At 38.7% G+C, this 24328-nt stretch overlaps 1 protein-coding gene across 1 annotated transcript; it reads right to left on the bottom strand.

The window, feature by feature from the left end:
- Positions 1 to 15947: 15947 nt before the first annotated feature.
- On the bottom strand, positions 15948 to 18496 carry LOC128133903 (aldehyde oxidase GLOX-like). The gene has a single exon (XM_052771418.1). It carries the CDS (start codon positions 17692 to 17694, stop codon positions 16066 to 16068), a length of 1629 nt encoding a protein of 542 aa, XP_052627378.1. The 5' UTR covers positions 17695 to 18496; the 3' UTR covers positions 15948 to 16065.
- Between the last annotated feature and the right edge of the window lie 5832 nt (positions 18497 to 24328).

Raw genomic sequence — 24328 nt, 5'->3', positions numbered from 1 at the left:
GACGAAGATCCCTATACATCTTCGTCACCCCTGGATGAATGGAGAATCGAGATTTGTGCGCCTCCTCCATCATAACCTGGCACACACCCCCGAGATATGGCACCCACACCCTACAGTGTAGTGTCAGCAATCCTCTACTATCATAGTCGAAGGAGGAAACCTGTCCCACAATCCACTCGCTTTTCCGATGTTCCTCCTTCATGGCCTCCTGCTGGGCCTCCCGAATCCGCTCCAACAGCGGAGTCACCACTGTCATCCTTAGGCAGATATCTCGGATCGGCGCTGCCTTGCGGCTAAGCGCGTCAGCCACCACATTGGCTTTCCCCGGATGGTAAAGGATCTCACAATCATAATCCTTTACCACGTCAAGCCACCGACGCTGCCTCATGTTCAGATTTGGCTGGTCCATAAGATACCTCAGGCTCTTGTGGTCCGTGTAGATGGTACAACGAACCCCATAGAGGTAATGACGCCAAATCTTAAGGGCGAACACAACCGCCCCTAGCTCCAAATCATGCGTCGGCTAGTTCGCCTCGTGAGGCTTCAGCTCCCTCGAAGCGTACGCAATAGTGTGCTATCTCTGCATCAACACTGCAACCAACCCCGAGATGGACGCATGGCAGTACACAACAAAATCCTCCATTCCCTCTGGCTGGGCTAAGATTGGTGCCTCGCACAATCTCTGTCTCAACATCTCAAATGCGGCCTGCTGCTCGGGCCCCCAACGAAAGACCACGACTTTCCTTGTCAACCTGGTCAAGGGTACGACTATCTTGGAGAAGTCCTGAATGAATCTCCGATAGTAGCCCGCCAATCGTAGGAAGCTCCGAATCTCGGATGGAGACCTCGAGACCTACCATCTCATCACGACCTCTACCTTGGCCGGATCTACTGATTTCCCGTCCTGGTTGACAAGGTGCCCCAGAAACTACACCTCGCGCAACCAGAACTCACACTTGGAGAACTTAGCATATAAGCTCTCCCTCCTCAAAGTACTCAGAACCTCACGCAAGTGCTCCTCATGCTGCTCTCGCGTCTTGGAATAAGCCAAGATATCGTCATTGAAAACAATCACAGACCGATCCAACATTGGCTGGCACACACGATTCGTGAGATCCATGAATGCGGCAGGAGCATTGGTGAGCCCGGAAGGCATCACCAAAAACTCATAATGACCATAACGTGTCCGAAAAGTAGTCTTCTGCACATCCTCCTCTTTGACCCTCATCTGATGATACCCTGATCGCAAATCAATCTTGGGGAACCAAGATGCTCCATGAAGCTGGTCGAAGAGGTCATTGATCCTCGGGAGTGGGTAACGGTTCTTCACCGTTACCTTATTCAGCTCCTGATAGTCTATACACATCCGATGCGACCCGTATTTCTTCTTCACAAACAGAATCGGGGCTCCCCAGGGTGAACTGCTCGGTCTAATGAATCCCTTGTCTAACAGCTCCTACAGCTGTGTAGACAACTCCTACATCTCAGGAGGAGCCAACCGATATGGCGCCTTGGGTATCGGAGCCGCACCAGGGACTAGGTCGATCCTAAACTCCACCTGCCTCTCCGGAGGTATCGCAGACAACTCCTCGGGGAATACATCCATAAACTCCCACACCACGGGCACATCGCCCACTGTCGCCTTACCCGCCTCCCGGGTGTCCATAACACAAGCGAAATACCCTGCGCAACCCTGTTGAAGGTAGCACCTACCTCTCGCTGCCGAACATACAGCTGGTCCTTGCTGTGCCTCTCGCCCTGAACTACCAACTCTCCCCCACTTGGGGTCCTGATCCGCACCAGCTGATGTGCACAATCTATCACTGCCCCATTGGGGATCAAGCAATCCATGCCTATAATAACCTTGTTGCCTCGCAATGGTATGGGAACCAAGTCTACCAGGTAACGTTCCTCGAACAGCCTCAAAACACAATCTCGGTAGACCTCCGATGCTTGCACTGATCGGTCGTCTGCAATCTTGACCTCTAGAGGGCAGTCCAACATGCCCGAAGACTCAGGAAACTTCTTGCTAAGCGCAAGAGAGACAAATGATCGGGTAGCACCCGAATCAAACAACACCTGAACTGGGATACCGTTCACATGGAACGATCCTAAACACACATACACAGAGCACACATCAATATCATAACATCATACAAATAAATCAGAGGGAAAGAATCATACCCGTCACCACATCGGGTGCAGCGCGTGCCTCCTCGGCTGTCAGCTGAAATGCCCGGCTCCGAACCACTGGAGCCTCCGACTTGAGCTTCCGGCCATCCATAGCCCGTGCTGTCGCTGATGCTGGCGCCATTGCCGACGCTGCTGCTGCTGCTGTTGTCAACCTGGGACAATTGGGCTTTTTATGGCCCCTCTGATTGCAATGGAAGCAAATCAGGTCTGATGTCTGAATCGCAGAAGTAGGGGCAGTACAATCTCTGCCCAAATGCCCAACCTTGCCGCACTTATAGCAGCTTGAACCCGACCCAGTGTTAAAAACTCCCTCATGTGACCGACCGCATTTCCCACAGCAGTCCCGCCCTGACTGGCCTTTCGACCTACCATCGGGTCCCTTGGGCTTCTTCCCCGAAGCCCCCATCGTCTGCCCCTCAGCGACCTTCCTCTTTCGTATGTGCTCCAAATTAATCTCTCTCTCCCTAGCCCTGGAAATCATGGAATCCAGGGTAGGGCAAGTAGAGAAACTAACATGCTCCCGAATATCAGCCCGTAGCATGTCATGGTATCGGGTCCTCCTCATATCCTCATCCCCTGCATACTGGGGCACCAACAAGGCCCTCTCTCGGAACTTGGCAGTGATATCTGCCACAGTCTCCGTAGTGTGTCTCATATCCAAGAACTTTCTGGCCAGCTGCTGAAGATCCACAGCCGGTGCAAACTCAGCCCTGAATCAGGTCACGAAATCTGACCATGTCATAGCCTCAATGGCTAGGGCTCCCAACGTATCGCCAATCAACTCCCACAAATCTCTGGCTCTATCCCTCAAACAACCTGCATCGAAACAGACCTTCCACCTTTCCGGGCAGAAGCTCATCAGCTGCACAGAATCGATGTCTGCGATCCATATCCTAGCAGCAATGGGGTCCTTCACCCCAAGAAAATACGACACACCACTCCCACGAAAGTCCTTAAAGGACAGTGTGCGTGTACCCACCTGGCTAGATGCCAGATCACTCCTGAATGCCCGGAGACGATCCTCCATCAGCTCAATAATCCCTTCCTTGATCAACCCAAAAATGACCGGGGTCACCTCAAGGATACCTCTCGTAATATCAGACGCGATGAACTCGCGTAACCCATCATCGACATGCTCGGATCCCGCTCCCGAACCCGATCCCGAACCAGATCCTGATCCCCCTACTCCATGACGTATGACCACCATTCTGAAAATAATAACACAATTGCCAGGATCACATATACCCCCGAAAGGCCTCACACACTCTCCAAGTTTCCAGGTTCCATCTCGGCCCTGCTTGCATCGAGTACGAATCCTCTACTTTCAGTAGTACGGGCCCATACTACCTTCCAGATCTATCCATACTTTCCTCAAGGATTTCCTTGACTTCACCAAGTCCCTTTCACCGATGCTCTTCCCACTGATCACATCCTAGGCTTCCCTAGGGCACTCTCCTGTTGGATTAATGTCTAAGTCCATAACTATAATTGGTAAGACTTGACCCGACCCGGCATGGTCCATTTGGGTTGCATGGCATCATGCATTTGGATAGACTATAATGAGAGAAATAACACTTCAGGATTGTTAATATATTATAAGTTATAATATATATTAATAAGATTATTTAATTAGTATTGATCAACAATTAATCTAGAATTAATTAAGTGATCAAAAGAAGACTAATTAAATATATGGGTTGATTGTGTAAATCATCTATACTTGTATAGTGGGATAATGCTCTATGGATTATCAAGTTGGGCTAAAACCCATATGATGCTCCATGAACCCATGGACCCAAGGAAATGGAAATCCATGACAATTAGGGTTTACCCTAATTGTAACAACTATATAAAGATCATACTCTTGGAAAAATCGGCCACTAATTAAGGAAGAGAGGGCTAGCCGATTTTCAAGAAGTGTTCAAGTTTCTCTCAAGTTATTCCAAGTGTGTTTGGTGTTGAACCATTTGAGGTGTCACACTTGGGGCACTAGGCACTCAAGCTTCTTAAGAACATTGTACACCAAAGAGGTATGTATTCCATCTTGTTATATTCATTGTTTTGTATGCTAGATTAGGATAATACCTTGGATGTTCATATTTGCATGTATAATAGAGAAAACATAGATCCAAGGTATTTAGGGTTGCAGGTACACTTAGGAGTGTTAGATTGCTCAAAACCCAACAGTGGTATCAGAGCCCATGCTTGTTTTCTTGTTATACTTGCAAAAGTAGCTGAAAAATCGAGTTTTGATGTTGTCTGCCCAGCAGACTCGCCGAGTCCATGAATGGACTCGCCGAGTCCAAGGCAAAATGCATCCAACTCGCCGAGTTGGAACCCCAAACAGCATATATTCGACTTTTTTGGCTGGAATTGGACTAGGAACATTACCCTAAGATGTTTTTGGACTTTTAAACTTGTTTTTGATGTGGTAATGTTCATGCTAATCCAATTTCTAAGATAATTGTAATAACTTCAAGATTTGTATTAGTTTGTATGTTCATGCTAATTTCTTGAAGATTGATGATTTGAATTATCTTGTTCTTAGATTAATAGAAAATTTGTGTGAAATAGTTGATTTCAATCCATTTTAATCTAAGAGTTGATTCCAAAGTGTGTTTTTGTAACTTGTCCTCAAGTTATATGAAAAATCACATTTAAGAATCATAAAACTCATAAAAGTTGGCAAAGGTTACAAAATGAAGAGTCTAGTTCTAATTTAATGGTTTTATGACTCCATAACTTGTCCTCAAGTTATGGAGATTCAAGAGTCTCTTCATTAAACAATAATAATAAAAAAAGGTGTAACCTTAATTAGTTCCATAAGTTACTATAAAAAAAAGTTATATTTTTTATTAATTAGTTTAAAGTCTTCCATAACTTGTCCTCAAGTTATGGAACTTGAAGAGTTTTTAATTAAAACTACTTTAAACTCATAAGTTATGGAATTAATTAGTTTTGAATAGTTTCAAAACTTGCCCTCAAGTTTTGGAATTTGAAAAGTTTTCTCTTATGAATACTTTAATTCCAAGTTAGCCCTTAGAATTTTAAAAGTTAAAATTCAACCCTTATACTTTATAATATTATAAGTTAATATATATATATATATATATATATATATATATATATATGTATAAGAGTAATGTCAGTCTTTCCGCAAGTAGGGCTAATTCACGAAGCCGGTCTATAAGGGGGGTATAAGGTTACTGCTTATAAAATGGCAGTTTAGTGGGTGTCCACTCTCACCCACCGCATCCTTGACTGGTGGAGGGTCGTTAGTCGAACGGGTAGGACAAAGACTATAAGTTGTCCATTCATTAAAAGTATTAATGATAAATACTAAGTAACTAAACACTTATAATTCCCAATCTTAGTTACTTAGGAAAATGTGAATAAGGTGCTAACCCATGAAATTACACTTTGCACTTTGCTTAAGTCGGTTGGTGGAGCGTGTGTGGTTTACCGGCACACTAGCTTGATTTAACAAAGCAGGCAAAGGGTTTCTTAAGGTTTAATTATAGGCCGGTGGAGCGTGTGTGGTTTACCGGCACATCGGTTGGGTGATAAACATTTAAGAGTACCAAGTAATTTGCATGGTTGCTTCACACCTTGTTTTGTGATCCTCAGCATCCCAGTCACAAAACCTGAAGGGCACACTCGAGATTGAAACATGCCATTGAAAAGTTCAATGAATCTCAAAAGATCTAGGAGTTTCAAATCCAATTAAAACTTAATTATATTACGTTTTTTATGGTGGAAATTGGTAAATCGTCATTTACCTACCTTCGACTATTTTATAACTTGGATTACGGCATCCCTCTTCCAGTTATAAATAGTTTATTGGGTCCTAGCTCTAATATTTCATATTGGGTGTTATATTAAGGACTTTTAAATCAACTAAACTTGAATATCTCCCAAAAAATGTCTAGTTCAGACATCTATGATCTTCCCAAATCTCTTGGAACTTCACTTCCTCCACCTCCTCCAATTATTCTCCCTAACCCATAAATTCTAGGTTACTCAAGCCCTATTGGCAATGCAAGGTCTAGGTGTGATCACATCTTGGAAATGAAGTCACATATTGACAAGCCGGGAGAGTTGGGTGTGAAAGTCTTAAGAAAGTTGGATGTTCAATCACTTTCTAAGTCACATAGTGAGTTCCTTTGGGACTCCTATGAAACAGACTATGACAAGACCCTGAATGATCTTATCTATTTGCTAAGATCAACTTCCCAAAACTTTATGGACATTGAAAATGATGACATTGGGTATCCAGTAAAGCTCTCTCTTCCCAATAGAAAGGGATCGGCCATAGTCAACTCGGTTGACCAAATGGTAAAGAGAAAAGCTAAGTCTGTGATAGTCCCATGTACCATTACCAAAGGGTCCATATGTTTAAATTGCCAAAGGAAGGGGCTTTGATTATGAAGCTGCCAAACTTACCTAAGGATGGTAAAGTCAATGAGTTTGACTTTATTTCAGGTAAAGTCCATTGTCTAACTCTATTAAGTTCCTATTTGGAGATTCTTATTACATGATTTGACTGGGTCACATCTTGGTCTTTTAAGAATCAAAGAAAAGTAAAGAAACTTAAAGAAAGAATATGCTAAATCTGATCGCGTAGATGAATTTCTATCGCATAGTTTGAAGATTGGATTCTTGAGCTACTTCTTAGGAGTTATGAGATATTGCTTAGGAATAAATAATAACAAGTTTTCATATACATTTGCATTGTAAGGATTATTTTTTCCGCAAAATTTTAAATAAAAGAAAAGCTTTTAATTTTATTTATTTTAAAATATCCTTACAATGGCATCTGTGAAAATTTTTGTTGCTTATAAGATTCCATTAATAGGAAGACTGGAAATATGAAATTGACTCTTTCATTTGTGGTAGTGTCTAAATTTACCAAATAAAGAAAATTTCTCATCACCCAAGTTTCAATTGGACCAAAACTTGGAAACATGCAAGTTGTATAGTATGATGAATGAGAACTTTCAAGCATTGGAAAATTAAGACTGATTAGTTGTTCATATAGATGTGTGAGTTAAGTAAAGGACTAAGGGATCGAGTACACATTCTTGTGCACTGATCAAGCCCACCACAAATAATCGATAAGACTATTCGTCATGATTTACTAAAGTTTAGTAAATATGGTTATACTTACAGGCTTAAGTGTAATTCTGATACATTGGAAAAATTTCGATGTATGGCAGAACGAATGAGAAGAATCAAATTAGGCTGAAGGATAAAAGTTTCTCAAATCTGAAAAGATGGGAGAGTACTTTAGTATCATGTTATATGATCATCTTAATGATTAAGAGACCTTATCACAATTCGTCCTCTAAGTGCATTCTGATAGCTAAGAAGAGGAGCTAGGAATTGTTGAAGTGGTCAAATCAAGAAGATGAGTCATACTTCATTCTAAAACAATTCTTAGAGTCATACTCCAAGATTGTAACTTGAGTGACATATCTTAAAGAAGGTTTATTAACACGAGTCAAATGTAAGAGTAAAAGGTTATCTACTCTTGTACATTTGAAATTGGTAAGTTGTGATGTTTTGGATAAAAAAAGACCAACTTAGGCCTATTGTGTGAAGTGTTTGTGTTGATAAAGAATCCACACTATCCTTGAATATTTGACAAGAGAGTCTTATCTGTCAAGAGGACAATGGGAGTCTTAAAGGTCTTGAAACTCTCAAGAACTAATCAAGAATAAAACCTGAGGTTCTTCACTAGCACATGACTTGAGGTTTATAACCTATCATGTTGACATATTCTGTGCCCATTCCTGTTAAAGTTGGCTTTGCATACGAGTTCATAGAGTTCTCAATTGGTTGCATAACAATTTGGAAACAATGGCAGGCCCTGTACTGCCAGGTGGCAATAAGTTAAAATTGCATAAGTTCAGTCCATATGTGTTTGGATTTGTCATTATCTGTGTCTTGTGACTATGGTTTTGACAAATTCATATGGGTAGGAACTCATACATTATAAAAATCTAAGTGTCATAAGGTTTCTCTCCGATTCATGAAAATGATGGTGAGGAAACACTTCCACTAAGTAGATTTGTAAGTAGATAGTAATCTTTGCATTCTCAAAGTTGTTAGTAGGTACACTAACATGGACTTATGAGAAATAGAAAAGGTCTAAACAATTAAGACTATGATTACGGAATCCCTTTTCATAGTTCTGAAATTATTTAGACACACCTGTGAGCTATCTAAGATAATGTGTATGATTTTGATAAAGTCTTATCAAAGCAATCTAGTATCAGAAATCTGAACTTTGGTAAAAAAGTCAATAGTTGATTTCTGAGTACATGTCAAAGCTAGTGGGAGCATAAGTGTTATGCTAATAATCATCATGTTAGTGGGATCATGATAATTATGATAAGTATTGCAAGTTAGCAATGTTAATTATAGAAAACAAAAGTTTCAATTTGTGAGGTTGCAGGGGTTGAAAAAGTTGTTTTGCTATAATTAAGGGAGAGGAAATTATACTTCATTTCAATTATGAAAAGCTTAGATTGAGTTTATAATCATTCTAAAGAGCTTATATTGAGATTTTAATCACCTTTAGTCAACAATATATATATATATATATATATATATATATATATATATATATATATGAATTTCATGTTGGATTGGTTCAACTTAAGAAAATTCTATATATTGCGTTCTCAAAATTCGACTATGATTACGGCATCCCTTTTCATAGTAAAATTTTGAGAATATGGCAAACAAAAAAATTATTATGGCAAAAGACTGGTCTAGAACCATGTCTTTATGTGAAACATCATGAATCGTGTCCCATTTACTTTGGGTACAAGATCGATTACTTGTGCTATAATATTTATTCTTTCTGAATTTTCCAAATGCCTTGGGGCATTAAGGAGGAAAATGTCTAGAATTGGATATGACTAAAGTGATTAAGCAATTGTCGAGGACAATCTAAGGATTACCAAAGATTGGTTGCTCAAGGACAGTTGGAAGTATAATGTGAATTTTGGAAGGGAGATATTGACATAGTCTGAAAAGAGGCAACTTTTGTTCAGAAGTAGTAGTCAAAATGGGAAATAGAGTTGTCTCTATAGATAGAAGTAATATGTGTAAGATTAGAAAGAACTTAGTGCAAGAAGCATGTTCAAAGCAATGCATACTTTGAACATAAGGATTTGTGTCCATGGAGTAGGTCTTAATTGGAATACCCTGTAATGGTTGTTGACAAGTCTTTGTAACTTTGTACACATTCATTTCAAGAGGGTAGGGCATTTAAGTTTAAATCCTAACAAGATTTTGATTTGGGAGTGTGAAATTAGAATCATTGAAAGTTTGGTCGATTGGTTTATTTCACAAAGTAAGGATCATAGATAAACATAGAGTGCATACTTGGTGTATGGCAAAGCTATTGTTTAGGAAAAGATAGTGTACATGCTTGGAGCATGGGATACTTAGTGTTTTAATTCAAGTATAAAGTTGATAAAACTGAAACAATGAATAATGAGTAATCAGTACGGTGATAAATAGAAGTGGTCTATTTATATTCATAGGGTTTGATACCATATTTGATTAATTTATTCTTGTGTTTCACTTTGCATGTTTTGACTTCCATAATAACCAGGTTATTCTTCCGGAATGACTAAGTTATTTAAACCATCCACAGTCGGTCATATGTTGGAAGTAGATATGAATCAAGACTGTCATGGGTTGGCTTGTAGAGGTCTAATTTGGTGGACAACGTTGTGCTACAACGCTCATGAGTGCTCATAAGTTCTGAGTATTGGATTCAACCCGCGCTCATGTGAATCATTTCATGGATTTTATGATGAGTGATCATGCGACGATAATATCTTATATTCTTCAAACCTAGAGATATGAGTTGTTACTATGAGTTGGTTATACATTGATTGCACGAAACCGCATTGGTAACTCGATGTTATAAAACGTGTCTTTGTGTATGATTCAACAAGTAGCAGAACAAGCCATATGAGTCGAAGTATTCCATTCCTTTTACCTTCGGGATAAAAGCGATATCTGTGGGCCCCTCGATGATTTAGCGATGACACATGTGAGTGCTTGGCCAAGCCAGGACTAATTTGATTTGTTCAATCAGTCAGTCGTCATAAATCGGAAATCGGGAAAAAACAAATGGACAGAGAGAATGATTTATAATCCATGTCTCAGTCAATTTGATATCTAAAATGGAGGAATATATGATCCCTTATCTAATGGACAAGTCATTGACAAAGGTCAGAGATCATCGACAAGGTCAGAGTTCGACGAAAACTTTTGAGAGCTACGATTGCCAGTTGGTTCTTGAAGTCATACACAATAATAGTTTTAGACTTATCCAAGTGGGAGACTGTTGGATTAATGTCTAAGTCCATAACTATAATTGGTAAGATTTGACCCGACCCGGCATGGTTCATTTGGGTTGCATGGCATCATGCATTTGGATAGACTATAATGAGAGAAATAACACTTCAGGTTTGTTAATATATTATAAGTTATAATATATATTAATAAGATTATTTAATTAGCAATGATCAAGAATTAATCTAGAATTAATTAAGTGATCAAAAGAAGACTAATTAAATATATGGGTTGATTGTGTAAATCATCTATACTTGTATAGTGGGCTAATGCTCTATGGATTATCAAGTTGGGCTAAAACCCATATGATGCTCCATGGATGCACCATGGTGTATTTGAACCCATGGATCCAAGGAAATGGAAAGCCATGACAATTAGGATTTACCCTAATTGTAACAACTATATAAAGATCATACTCTTGGAAAAATCGGCCATTAATTAAGGAAGAGAGGGCTAGCCGATTTTCAAGAACTGTTCAAGTTTCTCTCAAGTTATTCCAAGTGTACTTGGTGTTGTGTGAACCATTTGAGGTGTCACACTTGGGGCACTAGGCACTCAAGCTTCTTGAGAACATTGTACACCAAAGAGGTATGTATTCCATTTTGTTATATTCATTGTTTTGTATGCTAGATTAGGATAATACCTTGGATGTTCATATTTACATGTATAATAGAGAAAACATAGATCCAAGGTTTGCATGTACACTTAGGAGTGTTAGAATGCTCAAAACCCAACATCTCCGACCTACTCCCTGCCATCAGCTGCATTAGGAGTACTTACCGCATCCCCCTAACTAGCTTTCAGATACTGTTACATATCTGTTCACTAGTTAGTCGAAGTTGGCCAGAACCCCCATAGCACAAAGCAAGTAGTATTCGTGCACTGAGTAACCAAACCAGGAATAACCTACACAGGCCATCCTACTGCTGACTAAACAGTCCTAGCATACAACTCATACAACAGGCATATAAGGCATCTTCCTAGATCCTTAGCCCTAACTAGCATGCAATTCTCAGAATCATATATCAGGCACACAAGGCATCCTCCTAGATCCTTAGTCCTATTCTAGCATGCAGTTTTCTGAATCAAAACCATACAACATAACATAACAAGTATGGGTATCTTGGGGAGAACTTACTTGAGCCCGGCCGGTCGCACGCATCACACACTTCGTCTTTCTTAAAAATTCCCATTTTAGATTTTAGAAAACCATTTTCCTTGTAAAAATCTTTTAGTCCCTCGATTTGATTCCAGACACCCCCGAGGGTGTGTCTGAATCCCTCAAACCAGGGCTCTGATACCAACTCGTAACATCCCAAATTTCGAGGCCAACAATTTCATTTTTAAAATTTAACACATAATAAAGCGTGCAACCAAAACGTTGTCAAGTTACATTAATTATAAAACATAAGGTTATGTCTTAAAACAATATCATCGGAAACAAAGAAAATCAGAGTACGATCCCAGAAAATCCAGTGCAGAAACCATGTGTGTGATGTGCCGCTACACCGCCGACTCTTTCCCCTTTGACGAAGAGGTACCTGAAACCACAACTAACACTGTAAGCACGAAGCTTAGTGAGTTCCCCCATCATACCACATAACATATAATATCATCAGTAGCTTTCAACCGGTAACGACCATCGGTGTCTTTCAACCGGTAACAACCATCAGTATCTTTCAACCAGTAACAACTATCGGTATCTTTCAACCGGTAAGCCTCATCGGTATCTTTCAACCGGTACTGGGGACTATCTCACCCCCTATCAGTAGCATACAATAACGAGATATGAACATACAGTCAGGCATAACTGGGTACTGACCTATCCTACGGTCCTAGAGACCGATGTCAGAGAAAACTAACTCCTACTACACATAACATATCGTATAGGCATATCTTGTAACCAAAGCACATAACCAAGCAAAGATAATTGTCACGAAGACAGTCATCTACTAAATACCCCTTTTCGGTGGGCCGACATTGTGGCCTTAGACCCATCCCTACTGGAAGGTAACTCACCTCGAAAGGCTGGCTGCTGAAAAGCTGATCCGCAAATGTCTGACTGCCGCTCCGGTGATCCCCCGACTATATTTCCATAAAACACTTAATCAGACATTGATACTATTCCCAGGGTAAAATGACTATTTTATCCCTGACCGATTCCAAACCAAAATCAAGTCAAAGTCAAAGTCAACTTCCAGTTGACCCGGCTCGCCGAGTTGGCTTGCAAACTCGTCGAGTCCATATCCAGTCGATTGTCCTTACTCCCGTCTCTACTCATCGAGTTCCCTTCCTAATTGATACTCAATGGTCCTTCATCCGACTCGCCAAGTTGTATGAACAACTCGTCGATTTGATCTTCATCCGATGAACACTCTAGGTTGTGACTCGCCGAATTGTATGAACAACTCGTCGAGTCTGTTCTTGAGGCAAGAAGATTGCCTTGGACTTGCCGAGTCAGGCCATTGACTCGCCGAGTCCCTCCATTGTTGAGTCTGGCTTCCGACTCACTGAGTCCACCTATGGCTCACAGCTCTACTCACATACTCGAAAGGGGAAAAATCGGGGACTCACGACTAGACTCACCGAGTCCGAAGAACAACTCGCCGAGTCACATACATGCAATCTCTATACACTCGATTCTGCTTGAATCCAGTGCATTCCATTCATAGATTTGGGTTCCTAGGGCTCGATTAACACGTAAAGTTTCCAACTTTACGTGTATATAATCATCAACGGGGATTTTAAGGCTCAAAACACACTAAAAGGGGTAGATCTAGGGCTTTCATGCAATATGGCCCCATAAAGGTATTAGATCTAGGCTTCTGGAACTCGAACATAGCCAGATCTAGTAGCTATTCAACCCATTATGACCCCTATACTACTATCAAGCTTGGAAATGGTTTAAAGGTAGCTTTAATGGTGTTCTAATGGGGATTTGAGCATAGAAACATAGTAGATCCGAATTGTACCTCAATGAACTCTGGATTAGGTCCTAGATCTTTACTCTTCACCTTCTCTTTTGGTCTTTCCTTCCTTCTCTTTTTCAATCTTCAAGGAACAAGCTCACAAGGAGAGGGTTAGGGTTCAGTATAAGATGCTCTGAGGGTGAAGGAGACTAACTTGGGGCGCATAAGGGGGGTTTAAATAGGGTGCAAACCCCTGAAATTAGGGTTTCTTCCAGACTGGTGGACTCGGCGAGTCACCAACTTAAACGTGCTTAATATCCCGTCCCTACTCGCGAGTCTAACCTACGACTCGCCGAGTCCAAGGCTAAAAATATAAAACACTCAGATAAATCATACATACCAGGAAGCAACCAGGTGCTACAGAACTGATGTTGATTTCATGGTAAATCGACCAATATTTGACCCAAACTCAAATTGTTGGTGGAGGAATATGGTTGGTTTCAGCATCCGGGTCTCACTTCTGAACCAACATTCCACCTGGCCGGACCTCCCATTCGTTTTCATCTCTAGCAGCACCGGAAACTGAGCCCCCGTCCATAGAAGTCATCTCTGGTGCCCTGTTCCTCACACACATGGAAGTCATCTCCGGGGTATCCGGTGGTTGTCTTTGTTGATGGCAGTGGAACGTTGATGGTGGCGGTGCTTGTTCTTGGCTGACGGTTTTGTTTGGGGTAAATGGGCGACCATTTGGTGGTTGGTGCTTCTCAGTGAAGTGGTTTTTAGGCGGTGGTGGCTAAGAGAGGTTGGAGATGGCGTGAGTAGTTCTGATGGTGAAGATCTTCGGTCACTTGATTGTGGAGGGACGCTGATAAAATTATCGTAAAATATAGGAGGAGAGGGTTCCAGGAAGGAGATATGGCCGAGATTATAAGGGGAGTTTGGTATTGATCAATCCATTAAATCACGGGCTAGATAAGAACTCAACTCAAACCTTGACTTTTTCAACTGTTGCAATACCCATTCATCTTCTTTGACCATTTGAATTTGAAGATGAGAACAGAGACCTGTTAAAAAACGTGCTTCATTTGACCAGATAAGATTCAGTGTTTTCTAGTGCATAAACTGATTGTAAATAGCGCAAAAAGATTTGTACGACTTAAAATTCAGTATTTGACCAAAAATGATTTATAAGGTATATATATATATATATATATATATATATATATATATATATATATATATATATATATATATATATATATATATATATATATATATTTGAATGTAAAAAATATTATATATATTATTTATGTTTTATATATTTGGACATATTTGCCGCTGAACAAGAAAGTATAAGGTTTTTCATATCCACTACAAAACAACAAGATGACAGAATTTCATGAATGATACTAGTAACATAACCAAATTGATAAGGTTTTATGGAAAAATAAGGAGAAAGAAGTTGATCTTGTGTTTCAAACTGATTCTCAATCGAACCCTTTGTAAAAAAGAATCGGGTCGAAATCTATGAAATAAAAAACTCTAAATCTATATACAAAACAATTCTAAGAAATCGGAGGTAACGAGAGCTTACGTGTGAGAAATCGTCGATGTTAGGGGTGTAGCATGAAACTTCCGTTTTCGTTTCCCAGCAAGGAAGAGTTGGTCTTCTGGGTGATGGTGAGCGACGGTTGATTCATGTTGTGAGTGACGACGACCTCAATTTGGGAGGGAGAAGAATGTGCAACCGGGGGAATGAAAAAATGCCGAGAGGTAACGTATGGAATTTGGGGGAATCATAAACCGTGGTAATCTCTCGTTACTCCTTTGCTAAAGGCGACAGTTAAATAAACATGCGTACTTTTTATTTCCATCTTTGAACCCTCGTAATTCTGTCGCTAATGTAGCTACGGAAAATTTCGGTCGCTGATTCCGTTGCTGATACCTTTTATTCTAGTGGTGTTTCAGACAAACAAGCCCCGTACGTCCCGTCTACCTTAAATTGTGCAGATAACCCCTTTGAAGTATAATATGAAAACAATCCTTCATCTTTTGTAATGACTACAAAATATACACCTCTCTTACATTACACCGCACTAAGCATATTAACTTAATAACTAAGACAACACTAATATTTATTAATGTTAATCTTGAAACAATAGTTGCTCTCATGTAGACCCACCGGCCAGTTTGTAGCAAGATGTATGAAAAAGCTTCAATAATAGCTTTTCTCAAATTTCATGAGTTTTTTGTTCGTGAGAATGCTAATTGAAAGCTAGAGCACGGAAAATATAAATTACAACTTGTGCACGGCATCACTAGGACTCCTGATCCAATTACACCAATTAATTTTGAAGGTGATGCGTCTAGAACTAAAGCATATATAATAAAATCAGTGTTATATGAAAACTTTTGAAATGAATAAAATAGTCAGATAGCCAAAAGACGAATCGAATGGACAAACTAAGTAAAATAACATGGTCTCTGTAAATAGAATAAATTAAAACCGGTCCGGTTGACAAATGAGTGTACAATTAAAGATAAACGAAACAAAACAAAATAATGACCATTATTCTATATTTTGTCACTGCATTTGAACCCAAATACCAGGACTTGGGATCTCTTTGTGAACAACATATAAAAGATAATTCCCTGCCGGAGCAACATTACCAGAGGGCGGTGTGGTTACTACAACTTGATATCTTGACTTCCCCAAAATCTTGGCAGCCACACCACCATCGAGCACCAGCAATCTTTGATTCATGGAAAAGGAGTGTGTGTTGAACGGAGGTGCCATCATTGTCACTGAGACGGAGCTTGGATCCACAATGCCTGAAACTGTAAACACAATAACTAATTGCTTTCCGTACCCTATTTTAGTGTTTTTTACAGGCAATATTATTTTGGGGCGTAAATCGGACGAGTTTGAATCCAAATAAGAAGGAGAGTACGCCTCCAAACTCAGCTCAGTGGGATAAAGGACGTTTCCGAATTCATATTTGTCGTGGGGGTTACTTCCACCAACAAGAACTCGTCCATCTCTTAGTAAAACAGCTGTGGAATGGTAAACTCTTGGAATGGTGCTTGGATTCTGCACTTCAAATCGAGACCCGACCTGTTTATCAGGTTGGTAAACCACTGGGCTAAGAACAGGGTTCCTCCCAAGTTCCCAACCTGCAACTCCAGCAGATACACCATTGATGATTAAAACATGAGCATTGGGAAGCAACAACATGTCACCCATGACTCGAGCCAAAGGCATGGTCTCCATGACCCATTGAGGGTTAGGGTCAGATATTTTGATCCTTCCGCATGTATCCAAAGCTCCATCAAATATCCCTTTATTTGCATTAACAAATGCTCCTTTTGGTGCACCTCCACAAACCAATACTTCAACCGCATTTACTGTTCCCTTTGTTATGCGCAGAGGGAGAAGTACAGCAGATCCGGTACTCGGATAACTCCTTGGTTGACCATCGGGCATTGTAGGGTAAGTCTTGATAACTTGGTTGTTGGAATAGTCGAATAAAATAGCACGATTGTTGGCAAAAATGAAAAGATTCCCATCAGGATAGAGAAATACAAATGGGTATAAATTATTCTCAACGTTAGGGTCGTTCGTTTGAACCAAAAAAGGTAAACTAGGAGTGTTCTCAGTGGCCGACATCTTGGGGTAGAACTCATAGCTAAATGCCCGGCGGCCACCAATAATAATTTGTCTGCCATCTGGCAATATATGATTGGTCGCATACCATCTCTGTTGATTCAGGCCATTACGTATCTCTTGCCAGTCGCATGAATCACACGATTTATAAATTCTGACAACACGATAACCATCATCAAAGCCACCAGTTTGGACCAATCTTCCATCGGGCATTAATGTTCCAGACGAACACCAGACATTGCTGAGCACCATAAGTGGACGAACGGTGTTTGATGCAACATCATACTCGACTGAATGGGCAGAACAATCTGTTGTGTTAGGACGACATGCCCCGTTTGGAAGTGAGATATTGGAGACTCCAAAATCGGTGCGGTCATACATGACAACACGATCATTGGGAAGTAACTGTGCGTGCATGGCCGAAATTCCAATGCTTGGGAGGAGGACAGACCACGATCCACCTGCCGCCGGACATTGCTGGGCATGGAAGAGGAACACCAGAAAGAATAAGAGGAGGTGATGATATAGTTGGGAAGTCGAAGGAGCCATCAGTTTGTATTTGTTTGCTCTTCTTTGGGGTTTGGTTTTTGTGTGTCTCTGGAGGTGTTGATGGTGGCTTTAAATACAATTTGAGGCGATAAAAAGATTCTTTCTATGATCATTTTTCACTCGGGTATGATACATGAACTGCGTGGTGAATTTAGTAACCCATTAGTCAACTATAATAATAAACGAATTCCATTCAATCATTCATAATTAAATTAAATACCCTTTCTCAATTTTATAAGGTCAAAAGGTGGATTCATTCTCTGATCTTGTCTAATTCCCGATTAACATTTTGTTTTTTTTATTATCTAAATTTTAGTTTCTATTTTATTTTCAGATTACAACAATCCTCCAGCATGCTTTCACTTCATGTTCTTTTAGATATTACAAGATCGAGTTTCCTATAGAAATAGGATAATTTAAGAGAATATTGAAGAATTGTGGACTTTTTGGTTTCATTGTAAGAAAATAGGATGGGCTTGTGCTAGGGATGTAACTGGTTCGGAACGATTACAACTAATTGTTTTTGGTGCTAATGGTGCGGGACTAAAACCGGAATAATCAATCTAAAACATGTCATACCTCCAGCCGGCAGCCGAAACGCCGGGCGGTTTAACGTAATTCTTTGTATCATAGTTATACAACATATATTGAAAGTTATATTATTATTGAAAATTATATCATTATATAACATATATTGAAATGTTCAAAAGAGTTATTATAAACTACATACCTTTTTATTGGTAATAGAAAGTTATATTATTATTTCAGCTTATCAAGTTTCTGAAAACACGTGCATTTTGAAAATATGTCAACGTAAAGTTGTTGAGTCCACAGGTTTTGACTTTGAGAAAATAGTATTTTTTCAACTTTAAAAAGTATAAAACTTAGTTTTAAAATATCTTTCAAACTCATACTTATCTCTAACATGTAGTATATATATCCTAGGTATAATAGTTTATTTACCAAAAAAGTGATACCTATAATTTCCATATAGTATGAGTAATCCTAAACCAAGGAAAGTTACTATGTATAACTCTTAATTCAATTATATATGGGTATATATACTAGGTATAATTATCTACTTAATGAGCAAGTAGTATACCTACAAGTTCCTTGTACCTAGATTATAAGTGTTTAGGAAACTTATATATAACATTCATACTTGTATATCGACAAAGTATAATGCTTCAAACATTTAGCTACCATGAGCCCGTAACCGTTGCTATGATATAAAGACCTCTGATTAAAAGATTCCACCAATGGTTCCTCCATTGGTGCCATAGTAAAACTACCATTGGTGCTACGAAGGATTCCACCAAGGTAAATACTTCCCCTGTGCGCTTCATCGACGCCGGGTCCAAAACAAAACAATCATTAGGACAGTTCGTCACCCGCAAACCGTTGGGTTGTAGCTAACAACCACGTGTAGGGTTGTCAACCCTCATAGATCTATAGTACACCGTAAAACCTTTTGGGTTGTAGCCAGCAACCACGGAAGGAGTGTTAACCCACATAGATCCATACACAACTTCCTCGCTCACACGAGATTAGCGGTTACAGATCAGAGGATTTCCATTAACATTTCCAATCAGAGTTGATGAATAAATAGCTCATATAGACTTTTTCGGCCTCCTAAAGTTCTAACAACAAAAACATATCTGTGTCTAACACCCTATGTTACTAGACTATGCTTCTAAACATTACTCCTAATTTTATGATACTTAGGTAATACAACAACTATAACTTGGAATAAAACTAGGTTTTATCTTAACATAAAACTAATAATAATAACATACTTGACACTATATATATATATATATATATATATATATATATATATATATATATATATATATATATATATATATATATATATATATATATATATATATATATATATAACTTCCGAGTATGACTCCGAGGCTATATCACACATAATATATATATATATATATGTATATATATATATATATATATATATATATATATATATATATATATATATGTATATAGAAATCCTGAGTTAATTCATGGTCTACGTTAGTATAATAACATGCTAACAAGTTTACGATAGTTGTATGTTTTCAAAATATCATATACAAAACAACTATATCCCGATTAATATAACTATCTATGTTGATACAAATATGCTATCATATAGACATAATATTAACTTATATACAATATTTAGCATGCATTTTTCCCCGGAAACATTAAAAGTGGGGCCGTGAAACTCGTCCTAGTAGCGTGATTTATGGAATCTCACTAGAAACGGTCAGCGGTTCGTGATCGTCGGGCTCGGGATGCGGAATCCTTTAGCAAACGAGAGAGAGGAAAAAAATTTAGGTGTAAGAATGGTTATGTTCGAACTTTCTATTTATAGGATGATCAAGTCATGTCCACATCATGGGCTAGATGTCCACATCATGAAAATGAGGTGTATCACCTTGTTGACTTGCCATTTGAGTCCTAGCTTTGGAAGGTGTCACGATACTGACTTCACATTGTGGCCTTTATGTCCACGTCATGGAGATTTGACACCTTGCTTCCATAGCCTTTCCATCTACATCGTAGCTTTGAGAAGTGTCCTAGATCATATACATGTTGTAAATTTCATGTCCACGTCGTGGAGCATAGATCATTACGGTTTCTACCACGTGTCACACTCTTAGACTGCTACATCTTCGGAAGATCATATCTTTCACATACGAACTCTGTTTTTGAGGTTCTTTATATACACACGTAGGTATTTACAAGTACTACAACTTTCTATTAGATTCATATAGCTAACTCTCACTATATTTTAAGCTCTTTTCATTATATAAATTTATAGTATTAGAGTTTATCATAACTTCTTCACGTGGAGTTAAATTGAGATTTATATGGATGTATACTTTGATTTATACCATAAGGTATGTATGAAAGTTTATATTTGTATTAAAATTTTCCATGAACTACAAACTAAGCTTATAATACTATAATCATATGCTATTGTTGTTGACCTATTTCGACGGGTGTTACATTCTTCCCCTGTCGAAGTAATTTTGTCCCAAAATTTACTTTGTACCAGATACCTCTGAAGGGTCTTGATAGCTTCCTTGCTTCCAATTACGATTGCCCTTCCGCGGCCTAAACCTCCAAGACTCCTTAACTTTAGACGTTCGCTCCTGAAGTGTCCATTCTCGCCACACTCATAACACATTCTCCCTCCACCATAGCTTATTCTAGTATTTATTCCTTGGTTTATTGTTGCAGGTATTGTGTTACGGCAATAGCTAACAGTGTGTCCATGCTTGTTACACTGAGTGCACCATAAACAGTTACCTAGCTGATAATGATTACACTGGGTGCACCATGGGAGTTTCCCATCATACTTCCTTGGTTCTGTGGGTATCGTTGTTGTGGCTGCATAATTAGTTGCTACATCTTGTCTCTTCTCAGATGATTGTCTGGGCTTCTTCCCATTAGATTTATGTTTGTACGTTCCATATTCGGTAGACTTGGCTATAAATCCCACTTGGATTTCTATGTTGGTTAGCTGATGAGCTATGCGCTATGTACTGTCATATGTTGTAGGCTTTGATGCGATCACCATTCCTTTGATTTGTGATGCTAGACCCCAGATATATCGCTCGATCTTCTTGTATTATGGGGTTACAAGTGTTGGACACATCATCTCAAGGTCATTAAATCTAGCGGTATAAGCATTTATCTCTGAACCCTTCATTGTTAGGTTCCACAATTCTTGTTCCAGCTCTCGTATTTCCTCCCGAGGACAATACTCTTCTACTAGCATCATCTTCAACCCCTCCCATTTCATGGAATTAGCAGCATTAATCCCCATTGTATTCACATGGTTGTTCCACCATGTTAATGTTGGGTTTTGAGCATTGTAACACTCCTAAGTGTACATGCAACCCTCAATACCCTGGATCTAAGTTTTCTCTATTATACATGAAAATATGAACATCCAAGGTATTATCCTAATCTAGCATACAAAACAATGAATATAACAAGATAGAATGCATACCTCTTTTGATGTAGAATGTCCTCATGAAGCTTGAGTGCCTAGTGCCCCAAGTGTGACACCTCAAATGGCTCACACAACACCAAATACACTTGGAATAACTTGAGAGAACATCACACTTCATAAAATCGGCTAGCCCTTTCTCTCTCTCTCTCTCACATAGTGCCGATTTTTCCCAAAGAATATGATCTTATATAGTTGTTAGTGCTGATTTTTCCCAAAGAATATGATCTTATATAGTTGTTACAATTAGGGTAAACCCTAATTGTCATGGCATTCCATTTCCTTGGATCCATGGGTTCAAATACACCATGGATCATCCATGGAGCATCATATAGGTTTTAGCCCAACTTGATAATCCATGGAGCATTAGCCCACTATACAAGTATGGATGATTTACACAATCAACCCATATATTTAATTAGTCTTCTTTTGATCACTTGATTAATTCTAGATTAATTCTTGATCAATACTAATTAAATAATCTTATTAATATATTATAACTTATAATATATTAACAAACCTTAAGTGTTATTTCTCTCATTATAGTCTATCCAAATGCATGATGCCATGCAACCCAAATGGACCATGCCGGGTCGGTTCAAGTCTTACCAATTATAGTTATGGACTTAGACATTAATCCAACAGTCTCCCACTTGGATAAGTCTAAAACTATTATTGCGCACGACTTCAAGAATCGACTGGCAATCGTAGCTCTCAAAAGCTTCTGTCGAACTCTGACCTTTCCGATGATCTCTGATCTTTGTCAATGACTTGTCCATTAGATAAGGGATCATATATTCCTCCATTCTAGATATCATATGGACTGAGACATGGATTATAAATCATTCTCTCTGTCCATTTGTTGTTTCCCGATTTCCGATTTATGACGACTGACTGATTGAACAAATCAAATTAGTCCTGGCTTGGCCAAGAACTCAGATGTGTCATCGTTAAATCATCGAGGGGCCCACAGATATCGCTTTTATCCCGAAGGTAAAAGGAATGGATAAACTTCGACTCATATGGCTTGTTCTGCTACTTGTTGAATCATATACAAAGACACGTTTTATAACATCGAGTTACCAATGCGGTTTCGTGCAATCAATGTATAACCAACTCATAGTAACAACTCATATCTCTAGGTTTGAAGAATATAAGATATTATCGTCTCATGGTCACTCTTGATAAAATCCATGAAGTGATTCAAATGAGCGCGGGTTGAATCTAATACTCAGAACTTATGAGCACTCATGAGCGTTGTAGCACAACTTTATCCACCAACTTGGACCTCTACAAGCCAACTCATGATACTCTTGATTCATATCTACTTCCAACATATGACCGACTGTGGATGGTTTAAATAACTTAGTCATTCCGGAAGAATAACCTAGTTATTATGGAAGTCAAAACATGCAAAGTGAAACACAAGAATAAATGAATCAAATATGGTATCAAACCCTATGAATATAAATAGACCACTTTTATTTATCACCATACTGATTACTTATTATTCATTGTTTCGGTTTTATCAACTTTATACTTGAATTAAAACACTAGGTATCCCATGCTCCATGCATGTACACTATGTTTTCCTAAACAATAGCTTTGCCATACACCAAGTATGCACTCTATGTTTATCTATGATCCTTACTTTGTTAAATAAACCAATTGACCAAACTTTCAATGATTCTAATTTCACAATCCCAAATCGAAATCTTGTTAGGATTTAAACTTAAATGCCCTACCCTCTTGAAATGAATGTGTACAAAGTTACAAAGACTTGTCAACAACCATTACAGGGTATTCCAATGAATACCTACTCCATGGACAAAAAGCCTTATGTTCAAAGTATGCATTGCTTTGAACATGCTTCTTGCACTAAGTTCTTTCTAATCTTACACAGATTGCTTCTATCTATAGAGACAACTCTATATTCCCATTTTGACTACTACTTCTGAACAAGAGTTGCCTCTTTTCAGACTATGTCAATATGGCCCTTCCAAAATTCACACTATAGTTCCAACTGTCCTTGAGCAACCAATCTTTGGTAAACCTTAGATTGTCCTCGACAATTGCTTAATCACTTTAGTCATATCCAATTCTAGACATTTTACTCCTTAATGCCCCATGGCATTTGGAAAATTTAGAAAGAATAAATATTATAGCACAACTAATCGATCTTATACCCAAAGTAAATGGGACATGATTCATGATGTTTCACATAAAGACATGGTTCTAGACTAGTCTTTTGCCATTAATATTTTTTGTTTGCCATATTCTCAAAATTTTACTATGAAAAGGGATGCTGTAATCATAATCGAATTTTGAGAACACAGTATATAGAATTTTCTTAAGTTGAACCAATCCAACATGAAATTCATATATATATATATATATATATATATATATATATATATATATATATATATATATATATATATATTCTTGACTAAAGGTGATTAAAATCTCAATATAAGCTCTTTAGAATGATTATAAACTCAATCTAAGCTTTTCATAATTGAAATGAAGTATAATTTCCTCTCCCTTAATTATAGCAAAACAACTTTTTCAACCCCTGCAACCTCATGAATTGAAACTTTTTGT

The sequence above is a fragment of the Lactuca sativa genome, chromosome 4, assembly GCF_002870075.4.
Source record: "Lactuca sativa cultivar Salinas chromosome 4, Lsat_Salinas_v11, whole genome shotgun sequence".
NCBI classification, from domain to species: Eukaryota; Viridiplantae; Streptophyta; class Magnoliopsida; order Asterales; family Asteraceae; genus Lactuca; species Lactuca sativa.
This window is presented reverse-complemented; position numbering and strand designations above follow the sequence as displayed.